We start from the raw sequence: 27163 nt of genomic DNA on the forward strand, positions 1-27163 counted from the left end.
TGCTAAACTAGAGAGGGAATCGCTAGCAAGGGTGGTACTACATGCATACATATAGTATCTTATATCATCTTCCTATTATACACACATGCATTTCCAAACATTTGGACTACCTATGTTGCAAATGTATTATCTCTTCAATTTACACACGGCATCTATTGCACGTCTGTCCGACCGTGGTAAATTTGGTTTTATATTGGACGTTGTCTATTCGACACATTCGAAAAATCTATTTAACACTGGCTTCGATAGGCGATTTTTTGTCAAACCAACTTCGATGTGTTAATACAAGGCCCGCCTATATAACACAAAGCTTTTTTTTTCAAAAACCCACCTTTTGATTTTATACTATTTTTTTTGTGTTAAAAAATCCTATAAATCTATTATGCGGCTTGACCTTTTCACCTACCATGTCAAAACACATCTGATAAACTCAGCTAACTGCCCTACACTTAACACAAAGCTTCTTTTTTTTCAAAAAACCCACCTTTTGATTTATACTATTTTTTTAATGTTAAAAAATGCTATAAATCTATTATGCGGCTTGGCCTTTTCACCTACACATGTCATAACACATCCGATGAACAAAGAAAAGTACCCTCTGCATGAGAAAAAGCAAACACTCTGATTGTTAAAATGTTCCTCATCATCAAAATTGATAACAGTTCTTTGTTTTGTCTTTTTGACCATGTTGCAATATAGGACATATACAGTGTTTTCAACTGTCAGTTAAAAATATCCTCTTGCCTACTATTTCTGAAGTCCTTATATTATATGGAAGCGATTTAGTAATATCCGAATTATTGTCGTCCTGAGGTGCCTTTCTGTTGGCATATCCTGTGAAAATGCTTAAATAATAATTAAAAAAAGACTTTCATTACTATTGCCTGTGTCAACCTTTGGTTGTTTTATGTGAAGATGTATATTAGCTATTGTAAGTCATTTAAAGAATTCCATGTAGCCTAATCACCTTAAAAAATGTTAAGATGAAAAGGCCAAGCCGCATAATAGATTTATAGCATTTTAGTAAATCCACAAGCTACCCTGCAGTATACAAAGTCATTAAAACTAGCTTTGATAACACTTTAATGCATCAATAATAATTATCAAAACATATCATGTATATTATTCTGAAATTGACCAATTTGCATAGTGAGTACTTTTACTTTTGTTACTTCAAGTATATTTTGATGCTAATACTTTTTTACTTTTACTTAAGTAACATTTTGGATGCAGGCCTTTTACTTGTAACAGATTATTCCTAAACTCTGGTATTCTACTGTTACACAAGTACAAGATCTGAGTACTTTTCCCACATCTGATTTTTGTAGCATTATGGTAGAATACTGATTGCGAATAATACAGATATGATACAAACGTATGACTGTATGTGTGTAAATATCAAAATACCACCATATTTGAAAAGTTAACACACTTAAAAACTAAAGTTTGTTATTGGTTGGTTGCTACATAAATAATATATAAATAATAAATAAAGTCATTCTTTTTCATAATGATTCAAAAATGATATTACATAAAATCAAACAAAACTGTAAATTAAAATGTTTAAAGACCATACATGGACTCCTGTGATTACTATGTATTTTCATAGTAACAAATACAACAGATGATTAAAATAACACAATAACAAAATAGAAACATATATTTTGTTAGTTTATATGGGGTCTTATATTGTTTTGTGAAAGCACTGTTTGCCATAAAAAGCAGAATAAAATACTGACAAAGCCCTTTCTCCAACTTGACAGTAGATGAAGACAGAACCTTCAGGAAGATGGGTCATCTCTCGTCTGACAACTGGCTCCGCTGAAATACAAGATCGTAAACTGTTAACAATTGACTGAATGGATATGTACCAAAGTGCAAGATAAATAAGAGCAACATAGATTAACAACCATTCCAGTAGAAGATGTGTTCCAAACGAGTAGGTAACCATACAATGATGGGTTATTTATAGTTATTTTACAGGTAGACGATATATAAAGTTACCTGTCACACAGTCTGGACACCAGCTCTTGCCTTGGGCGTCTTTATTACCAGAGAAATAAGCAAAAATATCCTTTCCTTTTCTCTCAGATATAGCTTGAGAGAATTCATCATAGCCGCGCACAGTCACCTCTTCGTAGTGGGCCATCGTTTCGACTGACTTAGTGGGAAAATGCACTAAAATATAAGGCTATCAAGACCTAAGAAGTGTTATTTCAGAAATGATGCTCCTCTTCACACTGGACCTCGTAGAAATACTCAAAATGTGACAGTACCACTTCCGGTTGTGCAAAGGTTCTTAAAGGGACCGTGTAGCCAAAACGGTCACCGACCGGTTCAATCATTTATAACCAAATGGCACAGTATTTCACAGTATATTACACATATAACTATGTCACAGAAAGGGGAATAAGCAGTATTTGTTTTTGGCATGTGTTTATTAAAAATGCGGTTGCATTAATATTTGACTACTTTCACCTTCCGTACTAGGCGTTAAGAAATACAACTACTTCCGCTAGGCGACGTACTGTTGTTGTCATGGCGGCGTTTCAAATTGTTGACAAGCTTACACTAAACTTGAACAAGTCAACCGTGTGTCCTATGTTCATTAACAGTCAGTAAGAAACGTTAATTTATTATTTCTGTATAGACCGTAACAAGCGATGGTCCAATGGATGATGTTTGGATTAACATAAATGTTTGCGGCTTCACTTCCAAAGCATAGTGAGCTTGCTAATGCTAACTCTCACTAGCATTAATGCTTTATATTAAGTATTGATTCCTATTTTTGACTGAGTTGGTGATTGTAGTTTCTACAATGACTGCACGGTTCTTGCAGAGTGGCCCTGCGAGTTTCGTAGGACAGCAAAGCCAAGGGAGAGACTGGTTTGTTCACACCAACAGCGTTTTAACTACTGGGATGTCCCAAACCAAGGTAAACAACAATATAATATATAATAATAATAGATTTAATTTGTTAGCGCTTTTACAGGTGCTCAAAGACGCTTGAAAGTCCATATGTATGAAACGCCTGTTAACATTCACCTTTGCTCTATCTGTATTATAGATAAATCATTCTACCTTTTTACAAGTGCATACATGTACACCGAGTCCTATTCAGTACAACTAGCGTTAGATAAACCAAATTCCGATCAGCCTTGCAATAAATCGTACTTTGAAAAGGTTAAATTATCAAGTTTTCCACTGTGGCATTTGGTGCTGTTGGAACAATAATGTATATGATTGTGTCCCTCTGTATCAGTGAGGAAAGGCTTGATGACACATCCATCGATACAGCACAACATAGTTAGATAGAACCGACTATTGCACTCTTCTTGAATGATAATGAAGTTACATCAACAGCTTTTAAAAAGAAGTTAAAACAAAAAACGTATTGTAGGCCGGATGTAATGTGGCAACTGGCTTGAATATAAATGAACAAATAAAATACTTGTTGAGAAAGTGGTGTGAAAGGCATGATTGAGTATCACAATGTCTGCTTGATCACATTGAAGATTCATTAAGACTTACTGATATCTTACACACCACAGCTTTTGTTCAATGAGGCCATCCCTGCAAGAACCAGCAACCGTGCCACCCATGTGTGCCCGCCAGCCCCCATCGTGATAGAGAGGCTGCTGCCACTGTCAGAGCAGCGTGAGACAGCTGACAGCACCAGAAGCTCTATCAGCTTCACCTCCCTCTCAGAGGAGAGACTGCGAGCCGCGGTTCAACTGGCTAAACGAGATCTGAGGAAAAGGCGTCTTGAGTCACTGACAAAATCCCCTGCCAAACTCTCTCAGGATGCCTCTCTTCTTGAAACAAGTGATGTAGAGCTACTCCAGGTAACTCATGTTGATAAATAGTACACATTTTACAATGAATAGTTTCCTGGTTTATGTCCTTTTTTAATGAATGATTGCTGCTTTGTTCAGTCAACGAGTCTTCTTCTCTCTATAGGAGCTTGCAGCCACTCCGAGTAAGTTCAAGTTAAAGACCTCCAGTCCAAAAGAGAAAGCAACGCGACCTAGAGTCCAAATGTCAGTGCACACACAGCAGAAGTATCCCATTTCTCCCATGCCTCGGACTGGCAAATCCCCCCCAACAAGAGACCCTGGCCTGAGAAGATTTGAAGGAGTCAAACAAGCTCCTTTAAGCCAGGAGATCTTCAAACTTCAATATGAGCTGGAAGTTTATATTCAGAAAGTAGACGAGCTAGCCAACAGAGGTAAAAGACTAAAAACAATAAGCTTGTTACATTAAACTTGTTTTTCTTACTGTTGATAATATGATTTGACAAAAGTTCTGAAATGTTGGCACCACAATGGGCACACTATTCATATGTGTTTTCATAGCACAAATAATGGACTTAACTAAACAATAATGAACAATTGGATTCAAACAACAGGGGAGAAAATAGAGGATCAACTTGAGCCTGAAGAACAAAACAAGTTGGAGTTACGCAGACAGAAGCAGGCAGCCCGCTCAGCAGGGTCATCTTTGTTCTCCAACAACAGGTATGTATATCTACCACATAAAGCTTCACTGACTTTTTGATTAGCTTTTTATCTATAAGAAATGGTTTGTGGATTTCTATTTGATAGGTAAAAGAGATACAAGAAGATATCGAGAGACTGCGCAGCCAGAAACTGTGGGACACGAAAAAGGTTTGCCTTTAACATTATTACAGATTTCCTGCTAGGTAGAGCTGAGCCCATTTGTGTATTTGTTGAGGAAAATAACACAGTTTTCTATCTTTATCAATATTAAGATTTTAGCGCTGTGTCATTTTTGACTGTTCTTTTTTCAGTCTGTGGCAATAAGCAGGCTTGCAGCTGCCCACCCGTGGGACACTCAGAGCTTTACAGGTTGTCACGCATCAGCTTTCAGATTTATCTCATGGCAAAGTCCCCCCTTATTACAAAGAGCTAGGCCAGCTGATCCGACAGCTCTCTCTGTGCTCAGCCAAGGTTGAAATAGAACAGAGTTCAGCTGTTCTGAGACGGCCCTAAGCATCCTACAGAAACTAGAGGTAAGAACAAATCTAAGTATAGGGTATAAGTAACATGTCATTTCACTTTTCTATCTCTCATCTACCTTAGTGAAATGTTGCAACTATTGTATAAAGGACTCTTGGTCCCCCAATTTAAGGGCAATATACAAGAACATAATTATACACAGACCTAAATAGAGTTGTTTTGTGAATCGATATTCAGGCCATCTGAGCACAACAGTCCATGCATTTTTACTTACTGAAGATACAGCTAGGAAATAAATGTTCTCACACCTTTCAACAACAAGGCAATTCAAATGGCTTCCTGAATACAAACATAATTCAATAAAATCCCCCATCTTTTAGTGAAGATAAATGCAGCACAGGTCTTGCAGCCCTGGAAAGGGAAAACATGTCAGTTGTTGTTTGTTTTCACTTTTGTTGTTTGTTTTTCACTTATATGACTTAAGTCATTTTTGTAATTCCATCCATACACCATATGACTGCACTGCATTTGGCTTTTAGTTTATAGTATCACTATTCAGAATGATTATCTTCTTGTTTATTTATGAACATAATTATGGAATGTTGTTGTAATTGATCTCCATTTATAGATGTTTTTTTGTGACTTATCCAACATTTTAAAGTCGTGTCACTCTATTCCTCTTAGACTCTGGATTCTGCCCTCAGTAAACAACAGCTGCTTGAAAAAAGATGCAGGCCCAAGCACGCCCTCCACACAGGAAGTCTCCTCATCGCAGCAGGTCACCTTCTCTTGCACCCAAGGGTCCCAGCACCTCAACCGTGAGAGGGCCTCGCAAACCAGAAAATCCCAAAAGAGGTGTCCGTGGTGTGTTCATTTCCCTGGAGCTTTTACATATCTTAAAGCCTTTACTTCTTTGTATATAACGTTTGAGTTTGTGCTAGGGGCTGCTCGATTATGGCAAAAATCCTAATCTCGATTATTTGGGTCAATAATTGATATCACGATTATTAAAAACGATTATCCATTTACTTTGAATACATCAATTTATTGGAGAAAAAAACGTGAAACAGTATGTTTTTAACAGTTGATTACCCTGAACTTTAAGTATAATTCAACTGAACAAATCATAATAATAATTAAAAATAATCGTTTTATTTCTATTACGCTGTTTTCGTAATCGTTGCAAGCCATAATCGTAATTGCGATTAAAATACGATTAATTGATCAGCCCTAGTTTGGTGCACATTTTTTGGATATCTTTCTTCAAATGTTTGACCTTGATCATCATCATACAATTTCAAACCTTGCAACATTTTATATAAATCCTGTAAATGTATTCCTCTTTAAGACAAAGCCCTACCTCCTGACTAAGCCTCTAAAAGCTGCACAGAATAAATTGTGTAATAACAAATGACAACCGGTTGAGTTCCCCCAGGGTATCTAGAAGTCCCCTAAGGGCGTTTGTGGCAGTTGTGTTTGGGCATCTCATCTGTGCCTAAATTGCTGAGAATGAATAATGAGCATAAGAGAAGTAATGATCAGAAAAACAGGAACTTAAGGGCAGAACCCCGGCCTCTGTTCCCCTGCTGCTCAGTGTCATGATCAGTTAACTCCTGAAGGCTCCCATTGGGCGGAGAGACATGCTGCTGGAAGAGATGATGCAAACACCTACCACGAGTTCAGACTTCCAACTGTCAAGCTCACTGTAATCGAGGTGTTGTGTTACGACAAGCCCTACTCATGTTTAATTGGGATGAATCACAGCAGCTCTTCCTTTATTTCTCTTTTCATTGAGTATAGATACAAAAAAGTCAAATGTTTTAATATTTGTCAACAGGTAGAAGAATGGCCTCACAGAAGCCCAAACCTACTTCTCTGCAGCTCCTGAACAGAAGAGAGGTGCTGAGAGCAGGCGTGGAGAGCCTCGCCCAGAGAGAGCTGAGACCTCCGTCTAACACCACCTGCAGGAAGGGAGCCGCTCTACACTCTGAGAGAAGCAAGGCTGACATTCTGTTAAAGTGGCGGCTTGACACTTACAAAGCTGAATTATGTATGCTGTTACTAGGGGTGACACAATTAGATTTTTGCCGATTTTGCATATGCTGTTATTTTCCAAATCACCTGGCTGATTGCCGATATTCACACATGTTTTTTTATTCCTGCTTAAGAACATCAAGTCCCTCCTATAATGAAATCAGCTTATTATGATAACCACTGTTATCATTATGGCCAACTAGCAAAAGTAGTAATAAAATGCAATGTTTTTTCGAAATGTACAAAAATCCACTGTGCAAGATAAGAAAATCTCTTTAATTCAGGTTAAATGTCATGTTTTTCTTCATATAACATATCTACATGCCAGACTGGAGAGAATTGGAATTTGTGACTAATATTAAGGCATGTTATCTGCTGATATAAGGTACCAATACATTATCTATCCCACACAGGAAATGCTTCATATGATATTAGAAGCAGTGTGATTTGGCTTTTGATTTAAATCCTGTCAAAAGGCATACGAAGGTGTGCCACTTCAAAGATGTAAAAATCTGTGCATCTTGCAAACATCTAACTTGTGTTTTATATCTTCTTTTGTCTTAGCGTGATCACAAAGAGGAAGCCGGTTTCCAGCAGCCCACAGTCTCCTCTCAGCTCCGTGTGAACCAGCTCCCTCAGAAAGAGCGCTCCGTGCCCTGGATCCCTTCCTCCCCTCACTCTCCCCCCCGGCAGCCGTGAGTCTGTAAAGCTGATGACACATTCATTTTGAAAAACCTGTTATTGTTCTCCACTGATTTTGCTCTCAGTGCACACTGGATGATTAAGTTCATTACATAATGTGTATACTGTCATGTCTAAAACTCTAATGTTAAGGTTCATCATTATGAATCCTCTGAGCATTAATGCATTGTGAATCAATGAGGTCTGGATACAATTACATGTTTAAATATAGGGAAACAAGTGCTAAAAGACACCTCTAATATCCAACTTTTCAGCTGGAAAAAGACGAGAACAGGCTTTATCTGCAAAGCTGTGTAATTATCTGCTAGATAAATAGCTGAATGCTATCCAGGAAACAACAATGGAATATACTGTACAATGATAAAATACACTCATACCAAGTTTTAAAGGATAAAACACAGCAACGGTATATCTGTTCTCTCTGAAATAGCAACTTTAATCAAATAATGTGACATAGAAAAATGTTTGTATTGAAAACCCCTATTTAGTGTAAATGTTGCAGGCCATTCTCTCTTTACTTTTCACTGTTTCCTCATCTCCATATTCCTCCTACTCAATTCCCACACCATCTATTCTAATTCAGCGTATATCTCTTTTGCCTTTTTATCTCATCTTTTCATCCCTCCGCTATTATCTCTGCAGATCCCCTCAAGGGAAACGACCAGAGCCTCGATGTCTCTTCTCTCCTGTGAAGCCCTCGCCCAGCCCTCCGAGGCAGACCCTGGCCGGGGGTTTGGGGGGCAGAGCCGGCCTTGAGCTCAGAACGAAAGAACCAAGCTCAGAATGAAGCTATAAGGTGAACAACATCTCCTATAACTTTATATCCAGCTTTCCATCTCTTGTTTTTATCAGATATTTTATAATGGAGTCTAACTGTTTGTCAGATTCGTTATTATTTTAGGTTTAATTAAGCTGTTGTTATTATCTTCATACACACTGAACATCAGACTGTCTGTCCTGGCAAGAGGAAAGCGCAAAGCAAATGGAATCATAATGAGTCCTTCTGTATTCAGAGAGTTATTTATATCCTCTTTGTCAGACCCCACTTGCTGAGCGCCACAGGCAATACTCTCATTCTAATTCCAATGTAATTCTTTCCAATAAATTCGTGCCCGCTAGATTGCAGCCATTTCTCTTTGTGAGTGATTTATAGTTGGCCTGCTTTCAGTGCTCACAAGTGGCTCATTGAGTGAGTGTTCCCTATAGGTCTGTTTAATCAAATCGTAATCACTATTTGTGCACTCCAACAAATCAGGGGCCTGATTTGTTGTGTTTGAGGTGAGGATTATAACGTATTACATGAAATGCATAACCGCTTACATTTGGCTTAATTTGATGATTACTGGCTTGGCAGGAACGCCTGGTTGGATAGGATGACGATGCAGAGACTGAAAGAGCTCAACCAGCTGAGTAAAGAAGAGGCTGAGCGCATTCAGACATTAAGGTGAGGAAAATATCACAACAGATTTGCAGGTTTAAAAAAACAGAGGGGATATTGAAGGTCATAATGTTGTGGGATATTGATCCAGCCAAAATGCAGATTGCTCTGTTGATTCTATCTGTGAACATAATGTGGCCTATATTAATATAATTATAAGAAACACTGAAAAGCATAATAAAATATGCAGACAATTCCTATCATTTTTACCTAATACGTTACAGTTATTAAGGCTGTAATGTCATTTTTCTTTTGAGTCAGTCCCCACTTTCAATGCTTTTGTTTGTTTGCTCGCGCCCCTCTAACTATGATATATATATATATATATAGATATATATATATATATATATAACTAATTCATATCAATTCATTATACATTATTCTAAAATGTATTCATAGCATTCTATTTCCATGTTAATTTGTATTGCTATTTAACTATATTTTATTACGGTGTAAAAGATTTTTTAGTTTTATATTAGATTTCTTGTTTTTTATATTTTTATGTATGCCATGACAAGTCAAATTCCTAGTATGAGCGAACCTGGCAATAAACCTGTTTCTGATTCTTCTGATTACATAATAATGATAACATGTCCTTTATAAACATGTGTATTCAAGGCAAGAAGAAGAAACATTTCCCACCAGTAAAGCCAACAACGCGTAAATCTGCTGCCAGCCCAAGGCAGTAATACACTCAGCAATCTGCCGTACAGCTCAATGCACCATGCCAGCAATTAACTGATCAGTTCAATTAGAATTTCAGCATGGGCATAATTACCTACAAACAATAGAGCAGAAAATAATGCAGGTTGTGATTGCAGCAACATCCCATCAGCACCAGAGAGCATAATGGTCTATAGATTTGCTCACATTTGCTAATTAGTCTTTGGACAGTTAAACTCTGCAAGGCCAGCAGCGCTCAGCAGGAGCAGTGAATGGGTTGTAGTCCAAATTGGTTCCGTAAGGCTTTAATTCAATTTCTGCATTGAGCAGGTTTGTCCTTCATTCTTCTGATTCCCCACACACAAAGATGCATCTTCTTTTGCTACAGGAAGTACCCGGACTCTGCCAAGTGTTTGCATTGTGGAGTTGCTGCCTCACTGGCTATGAATACAATTGTTATTGGACTCAAAACAGCAACTGCAATTTGAATATAATAGTATCAATATATTGTAAGAAAACTCTGTAATGTTATGACTGAATGTACAAGAATTTTCTTGAAAAGTATTTTAACCCATTTAATGTAGAATTTATAGTGAAGAAAATGGACTAAAGTCAGATAGCCATTTATATGTTAACTGTGTTTTGGGCCAGGAGTTGCTTGCTCCACCTGCTCACCTTATATTAAGTGACGGGTATTCATTACAGATTATTTGTTGCTCTTGTCACACTCATCAGTTTAATCTCTAGTCATTATGCCCTGAACTGATCTCAGCTGGAGTCATTGTGAGGAGTGTGTCAGGCTTTACAACAAAATGATTTGGCTTCTACAGTGAAAGGATACATTCACAAAAGGGTTTCACAAGGTTTGCCTATATTCAGAGGTCATAGTTTGATAGCGTTGAACTCGCTCGTTTGCAGGCAATGTGAATGTTTCCGTTTAACACAGAGCCTGACAAAGACTGCTTTTTTTTGTAGAAACCTGTCAGGCTTGAAAGCAAGATATAGTACGTGTATTTAGAAGAACAGAACTTCTGTGACAGCTTGCAGTGTCGATGTGTTTTGGTTTACAGGTCAGAAGCTGTCTCTCCTCGGTGGGGCGAGAGAGCCGAGCAGAGGACCAGAGAGAGAATCCAGCCCCTTGTGGACCAAGCACAGGTACAAAGACTCATCTGTTCTCTTACAAATGTCAAAGTCAAAAGTCAAAGTCAGCTTTATTGTCAAAATTACTACATGTGTTGTACATCCAGAAATCTCGAGATACCGTTTCCCGCAGTCCCACAGTGTGACATATATACATAAAACAAAACAAAAAGGGCCTAGATAAACGGGGTATGCAATTTAAAATGTTAATAATATATTTAAAATGTTCAAAGTACAGTTTCAGTGCAGGAGATGGGCAGAAAAGTGACTGGTGCTGGATGAGGGAAGGTTGTGTGTGTGTGGGGGGGGGGGGTCAACGTCTAGGACCATTTGGGGCAGGGTGGAAAAGTGAAACTTGTGCTTGTAATATATAGTACTTCTTAAATATATATGTAACTGTTACAAACATATATAACACAGTATTCGTGTGGTAATAAGCCCACTTTTCAAATAGATTCAGACAATTGAAGTTTTAAATACTTAATTACTTAACAAGCTTGAAATCTACCCTTTATATTTCCTCTTTTTATAAGCAATCTGAAGCTTCTGTTTTAAAGATTGAGCTGCCAACAAAATATATGAAAACCTGTGGTAAGCTGTGATGTAGGCTGTTGTGTTTCTTAAAGCATTTTCAAGTATCACGCATCATTCATTTGATTGATTTAGCTAACTTATAACTTAACTCAGTGTTTTTCAAAGCGGGGGCCCCGACCCCCCGGGGGGCCGCCAGGGGGCGGCAGGGGGGTCACGCAAAGTTTGAGGGAAACGGGATTTTTTTTCCGATGTTATTTATAACTGCATATCTATCAATCTATGTGTCCTTTGATGCCAATCTTTTAATATTTTTTGTTTTTGAATCTCACGACCGCCCTTCAAGCCAATCAGAATCGAGCTGCCGCTACTGAGAGTGAAACTGAGTATCTGCCCAGCTTTTGGAGCAAGTGAGAGCTAGTGAATATTTCGCTCTGCAGCTGGATGAGAGCACGGATGTAGCAAATGTCGCAGAATTGCTAGCATCCATCAGATTTATTTCAGAAGACAACTTTGTTGAGAAAATATTATATTGCAAAGCACTGGAAGGTAGGACCACACGAAGAGACATTTTCCAAGTTTTAGATGAGTACATCATCTCAAATGGACTTGACTGGTCTCGTTGTTTGGGTGTGTGTTCAGATGGGGCAGTGGGACTATGACAGGCAAAAAAAGAGTGACAGCTTTTATCAGGCAGAAGGCCCCAAATGTAGTGGCAACGCACGGCATGTTCCATCGGGAGGCACTTGTACACATCATTTAAAAAAAAATTGCAACAGGGGGGTCCCTGCCAGAGGATAATGCTATATGGGGTCCTTGGCATGGCAAGGTTTGGGAACCCCTGACTTAACTGATGAGGCAATATACCAATATAACAATATATACATCTTATTTCATCAAATGAGGAACAGTGCATTTTATATTAACCAAAAGACTAATACAGTTTGACTTTTTGTAATGGAATTGTTTGTATGGACTGAGATAATGATTGATGCTTGCTTGAGATTAGTTGGACTGAATTTGCCTTTCTGTTAACCTTCAGATTGGTGAGTCCAGAACCAGGATCAGCTCCTCACTGAGGGATCAGCTGTCTGAGCAGCCTGCAGAGAGGGTGAGCTGTGCTGCTGATGCCACATTTTTCACAGGGGAGAGGACAATTTCCCTTGCTATTGAATACACTTTGAGTTTGGGATCATGCCCTTGAATTCCACCCACTGTTCTTCATGTATTTCTTCTGTTGTGAACGCTGTCCTCCACAGGCAGCAGAGAGTGCTGAGCAGCTGAGTGAGGCGCTGCTGGAGGATCTGTTGGAGGACACTGCCCGGGCGGCGTGGGCGGCCGAGACAGACAGAGAGTTGGAGGGCACGGCCCAGTGTAGGCTGCAGGCCCCCACCCTGGAGAGCATGCTGCTTCGTATGGAGGAGATACAGGTGAGAGCTGCCTGGCAGAAAGACCCTCAAACAGAAGGTCAGTCTGGAACCCCAAAGGTTGCCAGTGATTGGGCTGTTATTTATAGAGATGTCCTGTGACAGCTTCGGTCTGGTGTTATTTACTGATGCAGTGTCGATTGGCAGGTGGAGAATTTGCTTACAAAACACTGCTGCTAGGATTTTAAAGCTAGGAATTACGATCACAACCCACCAATCCTGGCTTTCTTACCCTGGCTAACTGTTGCTTTTAGAAATATTTTATTAATTACTTTCAAAGCCTTGTCCTGAGGTGTTTCATCAGAACTATTATTGCCCATTGTACCCTCCCACACAGTTATGTCGCTCCTAGTCGTTCCAAGAAGGTCCAGATACATACACAAAAGGAATGGACGCTTTTCAGCTATTTTTTAAGAATTTTTAGATGCATTACATTGTGTTTGTTTCATTCTCTGTGTTTCTGATGTGTTTAATTGTTTGCTTTGGTCTCTTTGTGTTTTATATGTGTTTGGTATTTTTTGGAAAGCACTGTAACTGTGTTTTAGAAGGTGGTACATCACAAAGTTGAATTATTATTATAATAAAACAAATGTATCTGTCTGTGTCTGAGCAGAAAGATCAGGAGGAAGTGAGGAGACGAATTGCTTCAATCGCCTACTCAGACCCTCTTCACTGGGACCAACCATCAGCAGCAGGTAGACAAACTAAACTCTTGATTGTCCTCAGCATTCACAGAAATCATTTCCCACATGTCTCCTCTAGGTGGAGACAATGCTACAGCTGATAAGAATAGGTGAATACTTGTCATTCTGACTGTAAGCTCTGTCTCTCTGTCTATCCCCCTGCTCCGCCCCATCCCCCCCTTTCCCCTTCCTCTCTCCTTAGGACCTCAGTGCGGTGCTCCGGGCTCCAGGCCAGCCTCTCCTCAGCCAATTAGACTCACAAGGCCAGTGCTGAGGCAGGGATCTGCAGCAGATATTGTCTTACAGAAACCCGTGGAGACTGGGTGGGTTACTTTGTCCTTCACCTGATTTTTTCACTCACATAACCCACCATTTTTAAATGTCATCTTCCTACTGATTGCTTTCCCACCTCGCTGTTTTATTCATCTTCTAATCGCAGTAGTCACATCCGGGAGTGCTACCAGAATATATTAGCTGCAGTGCAGCATCAGGGTTTGACCTATTTAACTTCCTCCCAGATCTTAGCCCCTTATTTTAGTAGTCATGGCTCCAAGAAAATACAGTACATTTAGTTGATGACATTATGATATAACCCAAATAGTATTTTTTTGTGCACAAATCATATACAATGTGATCTTTTGGATTGTAGGCTAATTGAATACAATACTGATGTTTTGCAATCCATCTCATTCTGAAAGGTCATATCATTTCGTGGGCCTTCAGGTCACTGTAGATCATCATTTGTCATCATTCTGTGCTGGCAGGAAGACCAATTTGATTGGTTGTCACCTCGTTGCGTGATTTAGAAACAAAAAAAGAGGCCAGCTCATCTTCGAAAAGTTAACAGATTGGCAGCAATTGGGTCGCGCTGTGTGAACGTAGCCGAGTAACTTTGATTGCAATTCATATGAGAAAATAAACGTTTTAAATTGCCGTTCAGGACTTACTGCTGTTACAATTCTAAAAGCAATAGCAGCCTCATCCACAGGAAGTCACTTCAGGCTAAATTAGACTTCAAGACTTGACAAAAAGTGGTAAATGTTTCTCCAACGATGCACATTTTTTCCCACATAATGGTCGTCCTATAATCGCACTCCCACTGGGAGATCTTAGTCATCCCACAAACACTCACTTGGTGGCTCCCGTAGTCAGGGCAAAGTCTATTCCTGACTCAGGCAGCAGACCTCACAGAGAGATCCTCCACTGCCCAGGGCTTTGGCTGCAGCTGCTGTTCTGCTTAAAGGAATGGTATGCTCATGACACTCATTTTTAAATAATTATCATCCGATAAAACAGACCAGTCTCTGCCAGTCTTTTTTTTTTTTTTTTAATCCGACGACATTATCAGTGATTTTAAACTGATTATATACCGAAATAACATCAACACTGTGGGCGCCGCCATTTTCCGGACGTGACGTAAACCATGCGTTTGGTTTTCGAAGACACGTTGATCTCCATGTTATTTACTGTAGTTTCTCTCTTCAAATATGCCTCACTGTATCGCGAGATATTGCCACAATTCTGATAGGAACAATCCACGGAATGCTCGGTTCCATCTGTTGCCAAAAGGTAAGCGTAAGAAGTACATTCGGAGGCAGTGGCTAGCGAAATGTGGCCGGCCCGAACCGAAAGATTCACAGGCTCATGTATGCAGCGAACATTTCAAATTTCCGGACGACTACTCTGAGAGTATGATAAAACATAACATGGGATTTATGGAACAACCATTACTTAATGGAGATGCAGTACCATCGGTCTTTCTGGTGTCATCACCGACCAGGACACCAGTTCGGCCAGTTGAGAAATCGCCCTCTGCAAGTGTGAAGCGACGGAGGAGCAGAAGTAGTGCTCGGAGTAAGAATAAGGTATGTTATAGCGCATTTCCATTGCAGCGGCTAGCCCCGTTTTAACATCCTTTAGCGTCCAGGCCAGGACAGTTTTTGGTGGCCTTTCCATATAGCGTAGTACCGGCTAGTGTGTATTTTCCCCCAGTTTTTTCCGGCCCCATAAAATCGTGATTCTATGGCCAGGGACAACGAAGCTGAGTATGCTAAACTAGAGAGGGAATCGCTAGCAAGGGTGGTACTACATGCATACATATAGTATCTTATATCATCTTCCTATTATACACACATGCATTTCCAAACATTTGGACTACCTATGTTGCAAATGTATTATCTCTTCAATTTACACACGGCATCTATTGCACGTCTGTCCGACCGTGGTAAATTTGGTTTTATATTGGACGTTGTCTATTCGACACATTCGAAAAATCTATTTAACACTGGCTTCGATAGGCGATTTTTTGTCAAACCAACTTCGATGTGTTAATACAAGGCCCGCCTATATAACACAAAGCTTTTTTTTTCAAAAAACCCACCTTTTGATTTTATACTATTTTTTTTGTGTTAAAAAATCCTATAAATCTATTATGCGGCTTGACCTTTTCACCTACCCATGTCAAAACACATCTGATAAACTCAGCTAACTGCCCTACACTTAACACAAAGCTTCTTTTTTTTCAAAAAACCCACCTTTTGATTTTATACTATTTTTTTAATGTTAAAAAATGCTATAAATCTATTATGCGGCTTGGCCTTTTCACCTACACATGTCATAACACATCCGATGAACAAAGAAAAGTACCCTCTGCATGAGAAAAAGCAAACACTCTGATTGTTAAAATGTTCCTCATCATCAAAATTGATAACAGTTCTTTGTTTTTGTCTTTTTGACCATGTTGCAATATAGGACATATACAGTGTTTTCAACTGTCAGTTAAAAATATCCTCTTGCCTACTATTTCTGAAGTCCTTATATTATATGGAAGCGATTTAGTAATATCCGAATTATTGTCGTCCTGAGGTGCCTTTCTGTTGGCATATCCTTGAAAATGCTTAAATAATAATTAAAAAAAGTGACTTTCATTACTATTGCCTGTGTCAACCTTTGGTTGTTTTATGTGAAGATGTATATTTAGCTATTGTAAGTCATTTAAAGAATTCCATGTAGCCTAATCACCTTAAAAAATGTTAAGATGAAAAGGCCAAGCCGCATAATAGATTTATAGCATTTTTTAACATTAAAAAAATAGTATAAAATCAAAAGGTTGGGTTTTTTGAAAAAAAAAGCTTTGTGTTAAGTGTAGGGCAGTTAGCTGAGTTCATCAGATGTGTTTTGACATGGGTAGGTGAAAAGGTCAAGCCGCATAATAGATTTATAGCATTTTTTAACATTAAAAAAATAGTACAAAATTAAAAGGTGGGTTTTTTGAAAAAAAAGCTTTGTGTTAAGTGTAGGGCAGTTAGCTGAGTTCATCAGATGTGTTTTGACATGTGTAGGTGAAAAGGCCAAGCCGCATAATAGATTTATAGCATTTTTTAACACAAAAAAATAGTATAAAATCAAAAGGTGGGTTTTTTGAAAAAAAAAGCTTTGTGTTAAGTGTAGGGCAGTTAGCTGAGTTCATTAGATGTGTTTTGACATGGGTAGGTGAAAAGGCCAAGCCGCATAATAGATTTATAGCATTTTTTAACATTAAAAAAATAGTATAAAATCAAAAAGTGGGTTTTTTGAAAAAAAAAGCTTTGTGTTAAGTGTAGGGCAGTTAGCTGAGTTCATCAGATGTGTTTTGACATGGGTAGGTGAAAAGGTCAAGCCGCATAATAGATTTATAGCATTTTTTAACATTAAAAAAATAGTACAAAATTAAAAGGTGGGTTTTTTTGAAAAAAAAGCTTTGTGTTAAGTGTAGGGCAGTTAGCTGAGTTCATCAGATGTGTTTTGACATGTGTAGGTGAAAAGGCCAAGCCGCATAATAGATTTATAGCATTTTTTAACACAAAAAAAATAGTATAAAATCAAAAGGTGGGTTTTTTGAAAAAAAAAGCTTTGTGTTAAGTGTAGGGCAGTTAGCTGAGTTCATCAGATGTGTTTTGACATGTGTAGGTGAAAAGGCCAAGCCGCATAATAGATTTCTAGCATTTTTTAACATTACAAAAATAGTATAAAATCAAAAGGTGGGTTTTTTGAAAAAAAAAAGCTTTGTGTTAAGTGTAGGGCAGTTAGCTGAGTTCATCAGATGTGTTTTGACATGGGTAGGTGAAAAGGTCAAGCCGCATAATAGATTTATAGCATTTTTTAACATTAAAAAAATAGTACAAAATTAAAAGGTGGGTTTTTTGAAAAAAAAGCTTTGTGTTAAGTGTAGGGCAGTTAGCTGAGTTCATCAGATGTGTTTTGACATGTGTAGGTGAAAAGGCCAAGCCGCATAATAGATTTATAGCATTTTTTAACACAAAAAAAATAGTATAAAATCAAAAGGTGGGTTTTTTGAAAAAAAAAGCTTTGTGTTAAGTGTAGGGCAGTTAGCTGAGTTCATTAGATGTGTTTTGACATGGGTAGGTGAAAAGGCCAAGCTGCATAATAGATTTATAGCATTTTTTTAACATTAAAAAAATAGTATAAAATCAAAAAGTGGGTTTTTTGAAAAAAAAAGCTTTGTGTTAAGTGTAGGGCAGTTAGCTGAGTTCATCAGATGTGTTTTGACATGGGTAGGTGAAAAGGTCAAGCCGCATAATAGATTTATAGCATTTTTTAACATTAAAAAAATAGTACAAAATTAAAAGGTGGGTTTTTTGAAAAAAAAGCTTTGTGTTAAGTGTAGGGCAGTTAGCTGAGTTCATCAGATGTGTTTTGACATGTGTAGGTGAAAAGGCCAAGCCGCATAATAGATTTATAGCATTTTTTAACACAAAAAAAATAGTATAAAATCAAAAGGTGGGTTTTTTGAAAAAAAAAGCTTTGTGTTAAGTGTAGGGCAGTTAGCTGAGTTCATCAGATGTGTTTTGACATGTGTAGGTGAAAAGGCCAAGCCGCATAATAGATTTCTAGCATTTTTTAACATTACAAAAATAGTATAAAATCAAAAGGTGGGTTTTTTGAAAAAAAAAAGCTTTGTGTTAAGTGTAGGGCAGTTAGCTGAGTTCATCAGATGTGTTTTGACATGGGTAGGTGAAAAGGTCAAGCCGCATAATAGATGTATAGCATTTTTTAACATTAAAAAAATAGTACAAAATTAAAAGGTGGGTTTTTTGAAAAAAAAGCTTTGTGTTAAGTGTAGGGCAGTTAGCTGAGTTCATCAGATGAGTTTTGACATGTGTAGGTGAAAAGGCCAAGCCGCATAATAGATTTCTAGCATTTTTTAACATTACAAAAATAGTATAAAATCAAAAGGTGGGTTTTTGAAAAAAAAAAGCTTTGTGTTAAGTGTAGGGCAGTTAGCTGAGTTCATCAGATGTGTTATGACATGTGTAGGTGAAAAGGCCAAGCCGCATAATAGATTTATAGCATTTTTTAACATTAAAAAAATAGTATAAAATCAAAAGGTGGGTTTTTTGAAAAAAAAAAGCTTTGTGTTAAGTGTAGGGCAGTTAGCTGAGTTCATCAGATGTGTTTTGACATGGGTAGGTGAAAAGGTCAAGCCGCATAATAGATGTATAGGATTGTTTAACACAAAAAAAATAGTATAAAATCAAAAGGTGGGTTTTTTGAAAAAAAAAGCTTTGTGTTATATAGGCGGGCCTTGTATTAACACATCGAAGTTGGTTTGACAAAAAATCATCCATCGAAGCCAGTGTTAAATAGATTTTTCGAATGTGTCGAATATCCAACGTCCAATATAAAACCAAATGTACCACGGTGTCTGTCCGTCCTGGGAGAGGGATCCCTCTGTTGCTCTCCCTGAGGTTTCTCCCATGTTCCCTTTAAACTGGGGGTTTTCTTCGGAAGTTTTTCCTTGTACGATGTGAGGGTCTACGGACAGAGGGTGTCGTATTGTCATACTGATAAAACATCAAAACTTCTACCTCTGCTGACGAGTCCGAACTCAAATATTCAGCCATGTTTCCGTGTGTTGACAAAGTGAACGCATGGATGACGTCACGACCATCACGTGACTACTGAAAATGGCAAAAATGGCGGCGGCCAGACGGAATATAAAGGTTTTGATAAAAAAGAGCTATAAAATCATTATTTACCGGGGAATATCGCTGATTTCTTCAGGGTATGGTTTAAACATAATGTTTCACTAAATACTGAAGTTTTGATTAATTATCTAATGAGTGGACCATTCCTTTAAATGAATGAGGAACTTGGAAGGAGTAGCTAAGAGAGTGGAAGGACTAGAAGTTGTTGATACAGAAAAGCAGGATCAAACAAATTCAAATTCAAGCAGCAACATTAGTAAATTAAAGTCGGTCAGACATGGAGTGCCTCAGGTTGCCCTTTGATCCACTTTGACTCATCTTGGACTCAGTCTTCTTCCATGCAGTAATAGCTCTATTTTCTGACAGACAAGAGTGCTGGGATGTCAAGTATTCAGTTTATTGGGTTTTGTTTTCTTCAGAGGTATCCATGCTAGCAGCTTTTAGTATCCATGCTAGCAGCTTTTAGCAGGGATAAAGTCATTTGTCAGCTCGTTTGTTCTGAAACTCCCCGACTCATTTTAGCATCAAAGAGAGACAGATCTGCCTGCATCACTTTCATACTCAGTCCAAATTACAATATATTTTTTAAATGTTTTGGCACTCGGCTGGACCTTGTCATGTTTTCTCTTGACACATGGACTCACATCCGATGTCATTAGGATTTCTTTGACATTGAGCGGTGGAAAAAATCTCTGATGTCAGAGTGAAACTAAATCTCTGTAAAGGGGCCTGAATAAATGACAAATATAGAACAGAAGATATCATTAACTATTTAATACGAATGTTAGCATTGGTGTGTTAACAATAAGTGGTTGATGTATTCTCTATAGAACTCATATATTGGTTTATATTTTGAATGGGGGCATCTGATATTTCTTGACTATCGTTGGATTTATTGGTTTATGTCGGTACATTGATCAACATAGTCCTTTTTAAAAATGTCTCACTCAGCATAACAGCACAACTTTGTTAATGAAAGTTATGTAAATTAAATATTATGTGGCTAAACAATTGCCAAGCACTTCTTCTGTCAGTAGCATTAGCAAAATAATAACAATCTATGGTAATTATTTGTCGACATTTCCATCGCTCTCAGTCTCCACTGAATGAAAACCCCATTTTTTTTAAGAAGTAACTTGTCAGCTACTTGGATAAGTTAGTCCTTTAGTTTGGAAATAGAGCTCTTAATATGCATGCATGTAATTCAAGTTTCCATATTTTCTTCATCAAAAGAGCTGACAGAGAAAAACGTGCCAGTAAATGTAACAATTGTTGCGGTTAGTGAACTATACTAAAAGCAGATTTGTAGCTTTTCTTAAGCTATATATCCTGGTGCAAGAAAAACTTGTTGAAAACGATTTTTCTCCCACAGGGCTCAGTTCCTTTTGGAAGGAATCGAGTTGGAAGTAGGGAGTCATTTGGTGTGACATAGAAGGGGAACTTGTATTTATTAGGCACATTGTTTTATAGAGCTGTCTTCTGGGGCCAAGGAGTTGCTCAGTAAACAGAGCTGAGCTGTAAGGGAGAGGAGCGGGCTGCCTGTCCTGCAGTGTTGCTCGCTCTAAAATCACCCGGGTGGCACATTTCACATCACAGTGGAGATTAAGGGAAGATAAGTTTGACTACAAAACCCTGTGGCGTGTTGCATCAGCGATACCAGCGAGAGCCGCATTAACACAGAACTAGCCTGACCCAATCGTGTGGCAGTCTGCTGGTTGAATTGTGCTGTTGTTGAATAATTGTCACAATGTGGAGGTCTTAAACAGGAAATGACAGAATCTGAAGTAATCCTTCTTGACAGTCTGCAGCCTGAGGAAATAAGCTTGATTTAATGATTTTTGCGTCAGTTCAATCCCAGAGTCAACATACTGACCTCATTAGGAACAGTAATTCTATGGACAGTGGAAAGTGTTATTGCGAAAAACACAAGTCCCATTAGGTGTTCGTAACTGCAGCAAGCTTCAGGTCCGTCTAGATAATCGAATGCATGCTATCAGATAATTGACAGTAATGTGCAATAAGCGAGAAGTATACTGGGCTTAAGGAGAGAGGGAATAGAACATGATTGATGAGATTGGTCAGACTCTGCTTTCATTTAGCTTGTACAGCAACTGAGCAGAGGAATAAAACATACTCAGTTTCTAAAGAGAGAAAAATGGCCCAGGAATGCATTTTAAGTTCGACTTTTGGCGTGTGTTAATCCTCTGTCAGTGTTGACTCTTCAAGTGTTCAGTGTAGTAGGAAGTGAGGCTTACATTTGGGGGTTTGGAACAGCAAAATGTGTGAAGAGCTCATCATGTGCTGTCTCTGCCCTGATTGGCTGCTTGTAACCCACATGTGTCTGTCCAAAGGGACACAACAGTGGCTACTGTACGCAGGAAAACAGAGTCCTGCATGCTATCTCTACACACATATTTTAAACACACACCAAGGAACCACATTTGTGACACCAGAAATGTTTTGTAGCTCATTTGATTGTATTGAAGGATGACTGGGACACTGACAGACTGTTAATGGTTATGGTTAACAAGTATAACAACTTTTATTTTAAGTGCTGTTATAGAGGCACAGAGGACTAACGTGGGAATGCCATTTTCAAATCGGACACATTGAGAAAGTAGGAAATTGAACAGATTTATTTTATTCTATACAGGTGCTTTCCCCCGAAAACAGAATCTATTATTCTTTACCTCGGCTGTCTTTGCGCTTGTGTTTGTGAGAGTGCTATCAAGCGACCACACAGACAATGGAGTGAGAGATTTCATCTTTGGAAACATCAGCAGAGCTGCAGATAAGATTTATGTATCCATGGCGAAGAGCCCAGATGCAGATGCAGATTGTCCCCCCCCCTCTTTGCTAACGCTGACTGACCAACCCCAGCTGCATCAGCAGGTCAAACAAATCAATGAAAAGATGAAAGCCCTACTCAGCCATATTCAAACCCTTTCATGTATTTCTTTTTTATCTGCTCTCTCACTTCCACGGCCTCTTTGTTTAACAGCTACAGTCCTTTTAGGCCAAGTACTACAAACAAGCCAAAAGCCGCGTTGCACAGTCTATGGTTGCACAGTAACCGGTTGTCTGGTAGATTTGCAATGTCCCATTCATTGCATCCAGTCATGACCTCAGATTTGCAAAGACTGGGGATTCCACCTGATTAACGTACAAGAGATCAGACACCTGGAATATAAAGGAGGTCTGGGTAGAGCTTCACTGAATAAGCACGGAAATTGCAACACTATAAATTGTCCTCCGTGCTACTTCTCCTCCACCTATCGGTCCTGCTGTTTTCAAAAGCTCCCTTGTGAATCTACCTTGTAAACCTCTTGATTTCTCTGAGTCACATTTGGCTTTGTCCAACTCGGATTGAGCACAGCCGTCATCCCTTTAATATTTCTCATTTGGCAACGTGGCCGGGTCCGGGGGTGCCATGTAATTCATGAGTGGAGCTTTTTACAGAAACTAGAAGGCAAACTTGGAAATCAATTGATGGGATCTTGCTATTAGGTGACGTTGTTCATTCGTTTTTGGTCTTTTCCAGGTGGTGCAAGTTGTAAATTAGAAACGTTGTTTAAATGTTCCTATTAGGGCTACAATCTAACTATACTATACTAATTGAGATGTGTTTTTTGAATGTACTACAACACATCCCAACTGGCAATACATCTAAAATGCTACCCTATTGCCTTTAGTTTTGATACTAGTGGATGTGTATGTTTTCCATGCTGCTACCTTGAATGATTGTTAAAAATCGAGCCATGCCCCATGTTTAATGTGGACTGGCCTATGCTAAGACTTGCTCTGCTGCACCATAGGCCATGTTTTTTTCTCCCAAACTGCCTTCACAGCAGTGGCTGCTGTATCGATAAAGTAGCATCAGCAATTAATGTCATGATTTATTTCCATATACATTTTTTTCTCACCAACCCTAGTTTTAACCGTGTAATTTACGTTACCCTTTCATACAGCCTACACATAAACACACACCCTTGTGACCACACAGGAGGAATGATTTAATGAAATGTTCACTACATATGTCGTATTCAGCTATTTATTGTCCTTTAACCCTATCAACAAGCGCAGAGTTGTGTACTAAATAAAATAAAGATGTATGAGTTCAATACTCAGTAAATATTGTAATGTATGCGTATGAAGGTTAACCTGTGCGCTGAGCCGATTTGGTAGTTGTACTTTTATTTTTTGTCTTGTTTTCTTTATATGTTATGTTTTCTTTTTATCCTCTGATCTTAATGCACACATTCTAAGAGTATGGGGGATCCTAATAAATACAGACAAATAGTCATAAGATTTCTGTTAACAATCACACATGTATTGAAGTTTAAACTTGGCTGTGAAGATGCATCCACGCGGTCTGAATGTCTACAAGAAAGGCAGGCAGGTTTGTGAGTCTTCTTTTTGATTTCGGCACAAAAAGCAGGGTGAAATTCTGACAAATATAAATACGAAGTGAATTCTTTGACCACAATGGTCCTCAGACGGCCATCAGACAGTGAATCGACCTGTTGCAGACTGTAAGCAGAGTTGACAGTGCTGACAGTTTGGTATTTATTTTGGTTTGCAGCCCTCACAGTCAAAATAGAAACAGGTTCAGCCGAGCCGGGGAGCACAAAGGGGAGGCACTATGCTTTTGGGAACTGCTGCAACACTAAATATAGCACAGAAAGCGGCGTCGCAGCATCCAGACTGATTTGTTCAAGCAGAGAGGATTATCAGGCCAGACCATGGCAATGCCCAGCTGAGCCCCGGCTCTCTAAACAAGAGGCAGACCAGATTGCTGGACACCTCTCATACACTTATCACAAATATTGTTTCTGGTCATTGACAGTACTGTGCTGCACTCCATTATTCTGACTACCACATCAATACATGTGTTTGCCTCTTCTTCACAGCCTTCTGAAGCCCATTTCATACAGCAATACGCTAAAGGTAATACAAAGGTGTCGTGGAGATCTACCAGCTTGCCTCCTCTCATGATCCTCCTCTTGTGTTTCTTCAGACATAGCATCCTCTCTGAGAACAGCCTGACAGAGGAGGCTTCCCAAGATGAACGACAGCCAAGACATAGCACCGTGTTCCCAGGCCCAGTGGAAAGGAGCAGGGGGACTGTTATCTCTGTGCCAGGCAGCATGCTGAGGAACATCCGTGGTACAGGGAAGACTACGAGGCCTACCTGCGCGTTGTGTCTCACGAGGCTGTCGGCAGCTTCAACCCCTGGGCCATCGCAGACAGGTAGCGTCTAACAGTTTATTCCCCTGTCTTTGGGCTCCTCTCTAACATGTTAGCAGAATCAAATGCTTAGTTTGTGCTACCAGAGCCACATAGAAACTACATTTGCCCTCTCTTCTCTCTATTTTGTCCTTGGACGAGCTCAATTCTCTGAGCAAAAGGAGTTCATGGTTTGCAATAGTGTGTCCCTGGTGTTCACTGTTGTTCTCCCACTCATACATTTACACATTTGCATACTTAACAGAATTCTTAAGTTGCTGCAATGCAGAATACTCCCTCTCCTCTTACTGAGCATACTGAATCCATGTGTTTGATGTATCAGATCTACACTTCAGAGGGTTTTTGTAGGTCTCCCTGAGTCATAGATATGTGTGGGATTGTAAACAGCTCAATACATTGTTTTTTGCTTCAGAGCAGAAAGACTAATGCCCGGTTCCCCACTCATGGGATCTGACTGCTTCTCTTGCTGGCTCATTAACTGTCCAACATCAATAAACCAAAACTAATGGTCTGTGCTTTTCTGAATTTGCGAGAAGGAAAAATAAGGATATGTCGAAGCCATCCAGTTACCTCAGTGTTTAAAAGAACCGAACACAAACATACAGACGTCTACAGTTTGACACACTTTGTAGCATCCTGTGTGTCTGATGAGTCGATAATGAGGCGCCTAGTGGATCCAAACCCACCATTCATTCTGTCTGTCAACAGATTGAATGCAACATAAAACAACTTTGGCACAGACCAAACACAGAAAACATACTAACTTCAAGCTATTCATCGCATCATTGAACCACTTCAATATTTTATTTTATTCTAGTCGACGGATGAATATGAAAATTCACTGCAAAACAGAATGGCATAATAATTCAGGGTTGCATTATTACTATTACATCTTTATTTAGGACCATGCCCTAATAATACATTAGTCTTAAAAAGAGAAGATATTCCTTTTGTTTTCATATTAATGAGAAGATTGTGCTCTATAATTACTTATACAAATGAACTGAGAATTGCATAATATTTGAAGCAGTAAACATTCAGAATAATGAAAAGTCAATCAGTAGAGCTAGATTAGCTTTTAGCATGTTAGTGTTATAAAATGTTTCCTAATAGCTGTTCCTGATTAGTTCCATTTCTAATTTACGCTGTATAAAGTGTTAAGAGCAAAGCAATCTTGTTTTGCTCTTCTCAGGTATGTTGAAGGTAGTTCAACATCACACAATTACTCTCATTGTTTTGTATTGCACCGACAACCTAATAATTCAGTTTTTGTACGCCAGTCGCACCGGCCCTGCTTCAGTGTGTTTGTGAGGCCCAGATAATGATCACAACGCTGCAGTTTACCACCGCTCTTTTGACGTATTTTCTTTCCTTTTTTTCATATGCATAAGATGGATACGTTACTTAAATGTGACTGATTGGACTATATTCGAGAAAATGTCAGCCTCAAGTTGTTTTTCTGACTTTCAGAACGAAAGTCAGAAAAACAACTTGAGGCTGACATTTTCTCGAATATAGTCAATCAGTTCACATTTAAGTAATGTATCCATCTATGTATAGAAATTAATTTAAAAAAATGATTTAAGCTATTTTAAAAAGCCCTAGTCTCAAATCAAAGAATAATTGATTCTTTTTACAGTTGTCATTTGTCATATATTCTCTCTTTGTTGCATTTATTGTGATGCAGAACAAGAATTGTCAGATGTTAGATTTTGACTTTTAAAAGTTAAGTCAATTTAAAAGTCAATTAAAGTTTGTAAATGTCTTTTTAACTGAATGGGAGCTTTCTTTGCATCTTGGTTTCAAGGAGAATATCTTGCTTCTTTTCTTCCTCGTTCCACAGCCTGGCGGAGGAGCTGCTGTCCGAGGCTCTGGCCGATGTGGCAGCAGAGTTTCAAGATGTTGTGGAGGAGTACGCAGAGGCCGTGTTCACCTCAGAGTTCCTTCAGCCAATCCAGTCGCCTCCTGCTTCAGCTGCAGCTTTGGTCAGCCAATAGGATGTATTATGGAGCATCATGGATGTAGCAGTTTTTTTACAAATGGCTATAATATGTATTTATTTTCAGCAAAAACGATGTAAATATCAAAGATCTAGTTTCACTTTGTCGACAAGAATGTGATATTAGTCATGTTTCTCTATATATACATTTTGGAATTAACTGTTTCTCGTATGTACTTATTGTGTATATTTTTAGATCTCTATTTCATTTGGATTATAGGCACGTTTTTAATGACGCTGCGGCAGACGCGACAGTGTAGTATTTCACAGGGAGCGTTAGTCACATAACTCTTCATGGTCCTTCTGTATCTGCGATTGAATTCACAGGGAAAG

General features: G+C 38.7%; 2 protein-coding genes across 2 annotated transcripts; one reads left to right on the plus strand and one right to left on the minus strand.

The window, feature by feature from the left end:
• Positions 1-1593: 1593 nt before the first annotated feature.
• On the minus strand, positions 1594-2273 carry LOC117457693 (thioredoxin domain-containing protein 17-like). Its single transcript, XM_034097896.2, has 2 exons — positions 2005-2273; positions 1594-1821 (listed from the first exon to the last, which is right to left on the minus strand). The coding sequence occupies exons 1-2, from the start codon at positions 2147-2149 to the stop codon at positions 1685-1687; spliced, it is 282 nt and encodes a 93-aa protein (XP_033953787.1). The 5' UTR covers positions 2150-2273; the 3' UTR covers positions 1594-1684.
• Positions 2274-2519: 246 nt separating this feature from the next.
• Positions 2520-26938, plus strand: LOC117456829 (protein moonraker-like). The gene is given in 25 exon segments (XM_034096652.2): positions 2520-2935; positions 3552-3845; positions 3961-4228; positions 4409-4486; positions 4489-4517; positions 4605-4667; positions 4811-4843; positions 4845-4995; positions 4998-5032; positions 5664-5702; positions 5705-5843; positions 6817-6991; positions 7157-7176; positions 7591-7708; positions 8358-8451; positions 8453-8511; positions 9070-9159; positions 10887-10971; positions 12530-12598; positions 12747-12917; positions 13528-13609; positions 13800-13920; positions 24602-24747; positions 24750-24834; positions 26675-26938. Coding segments are annotated over 25 exon segments (2715 nt in total). The 5' UTR covers positions 2520-2818; the 3' UTR covers positions 26829-26938.
• The last annotated feature ends 225 nt before the right edge of the window (positions 26939-27163 follow it).

Source organism: Pseudochaenichthys georgianus, chromosome 13 (assembly GCF_902827115.2).
Source record: "Pseudochaenichthys georgianus chromosome 13, fPseGeo1.2, whole genome shotgun sequence".
Taxonomy (NCBI): Eukaryota; Metazoa; Chordata; class Actinopteri; order Perciformes; family Channichthyidae; genus Pseudochaenichthys; species Pseudochaenichthys georgianus.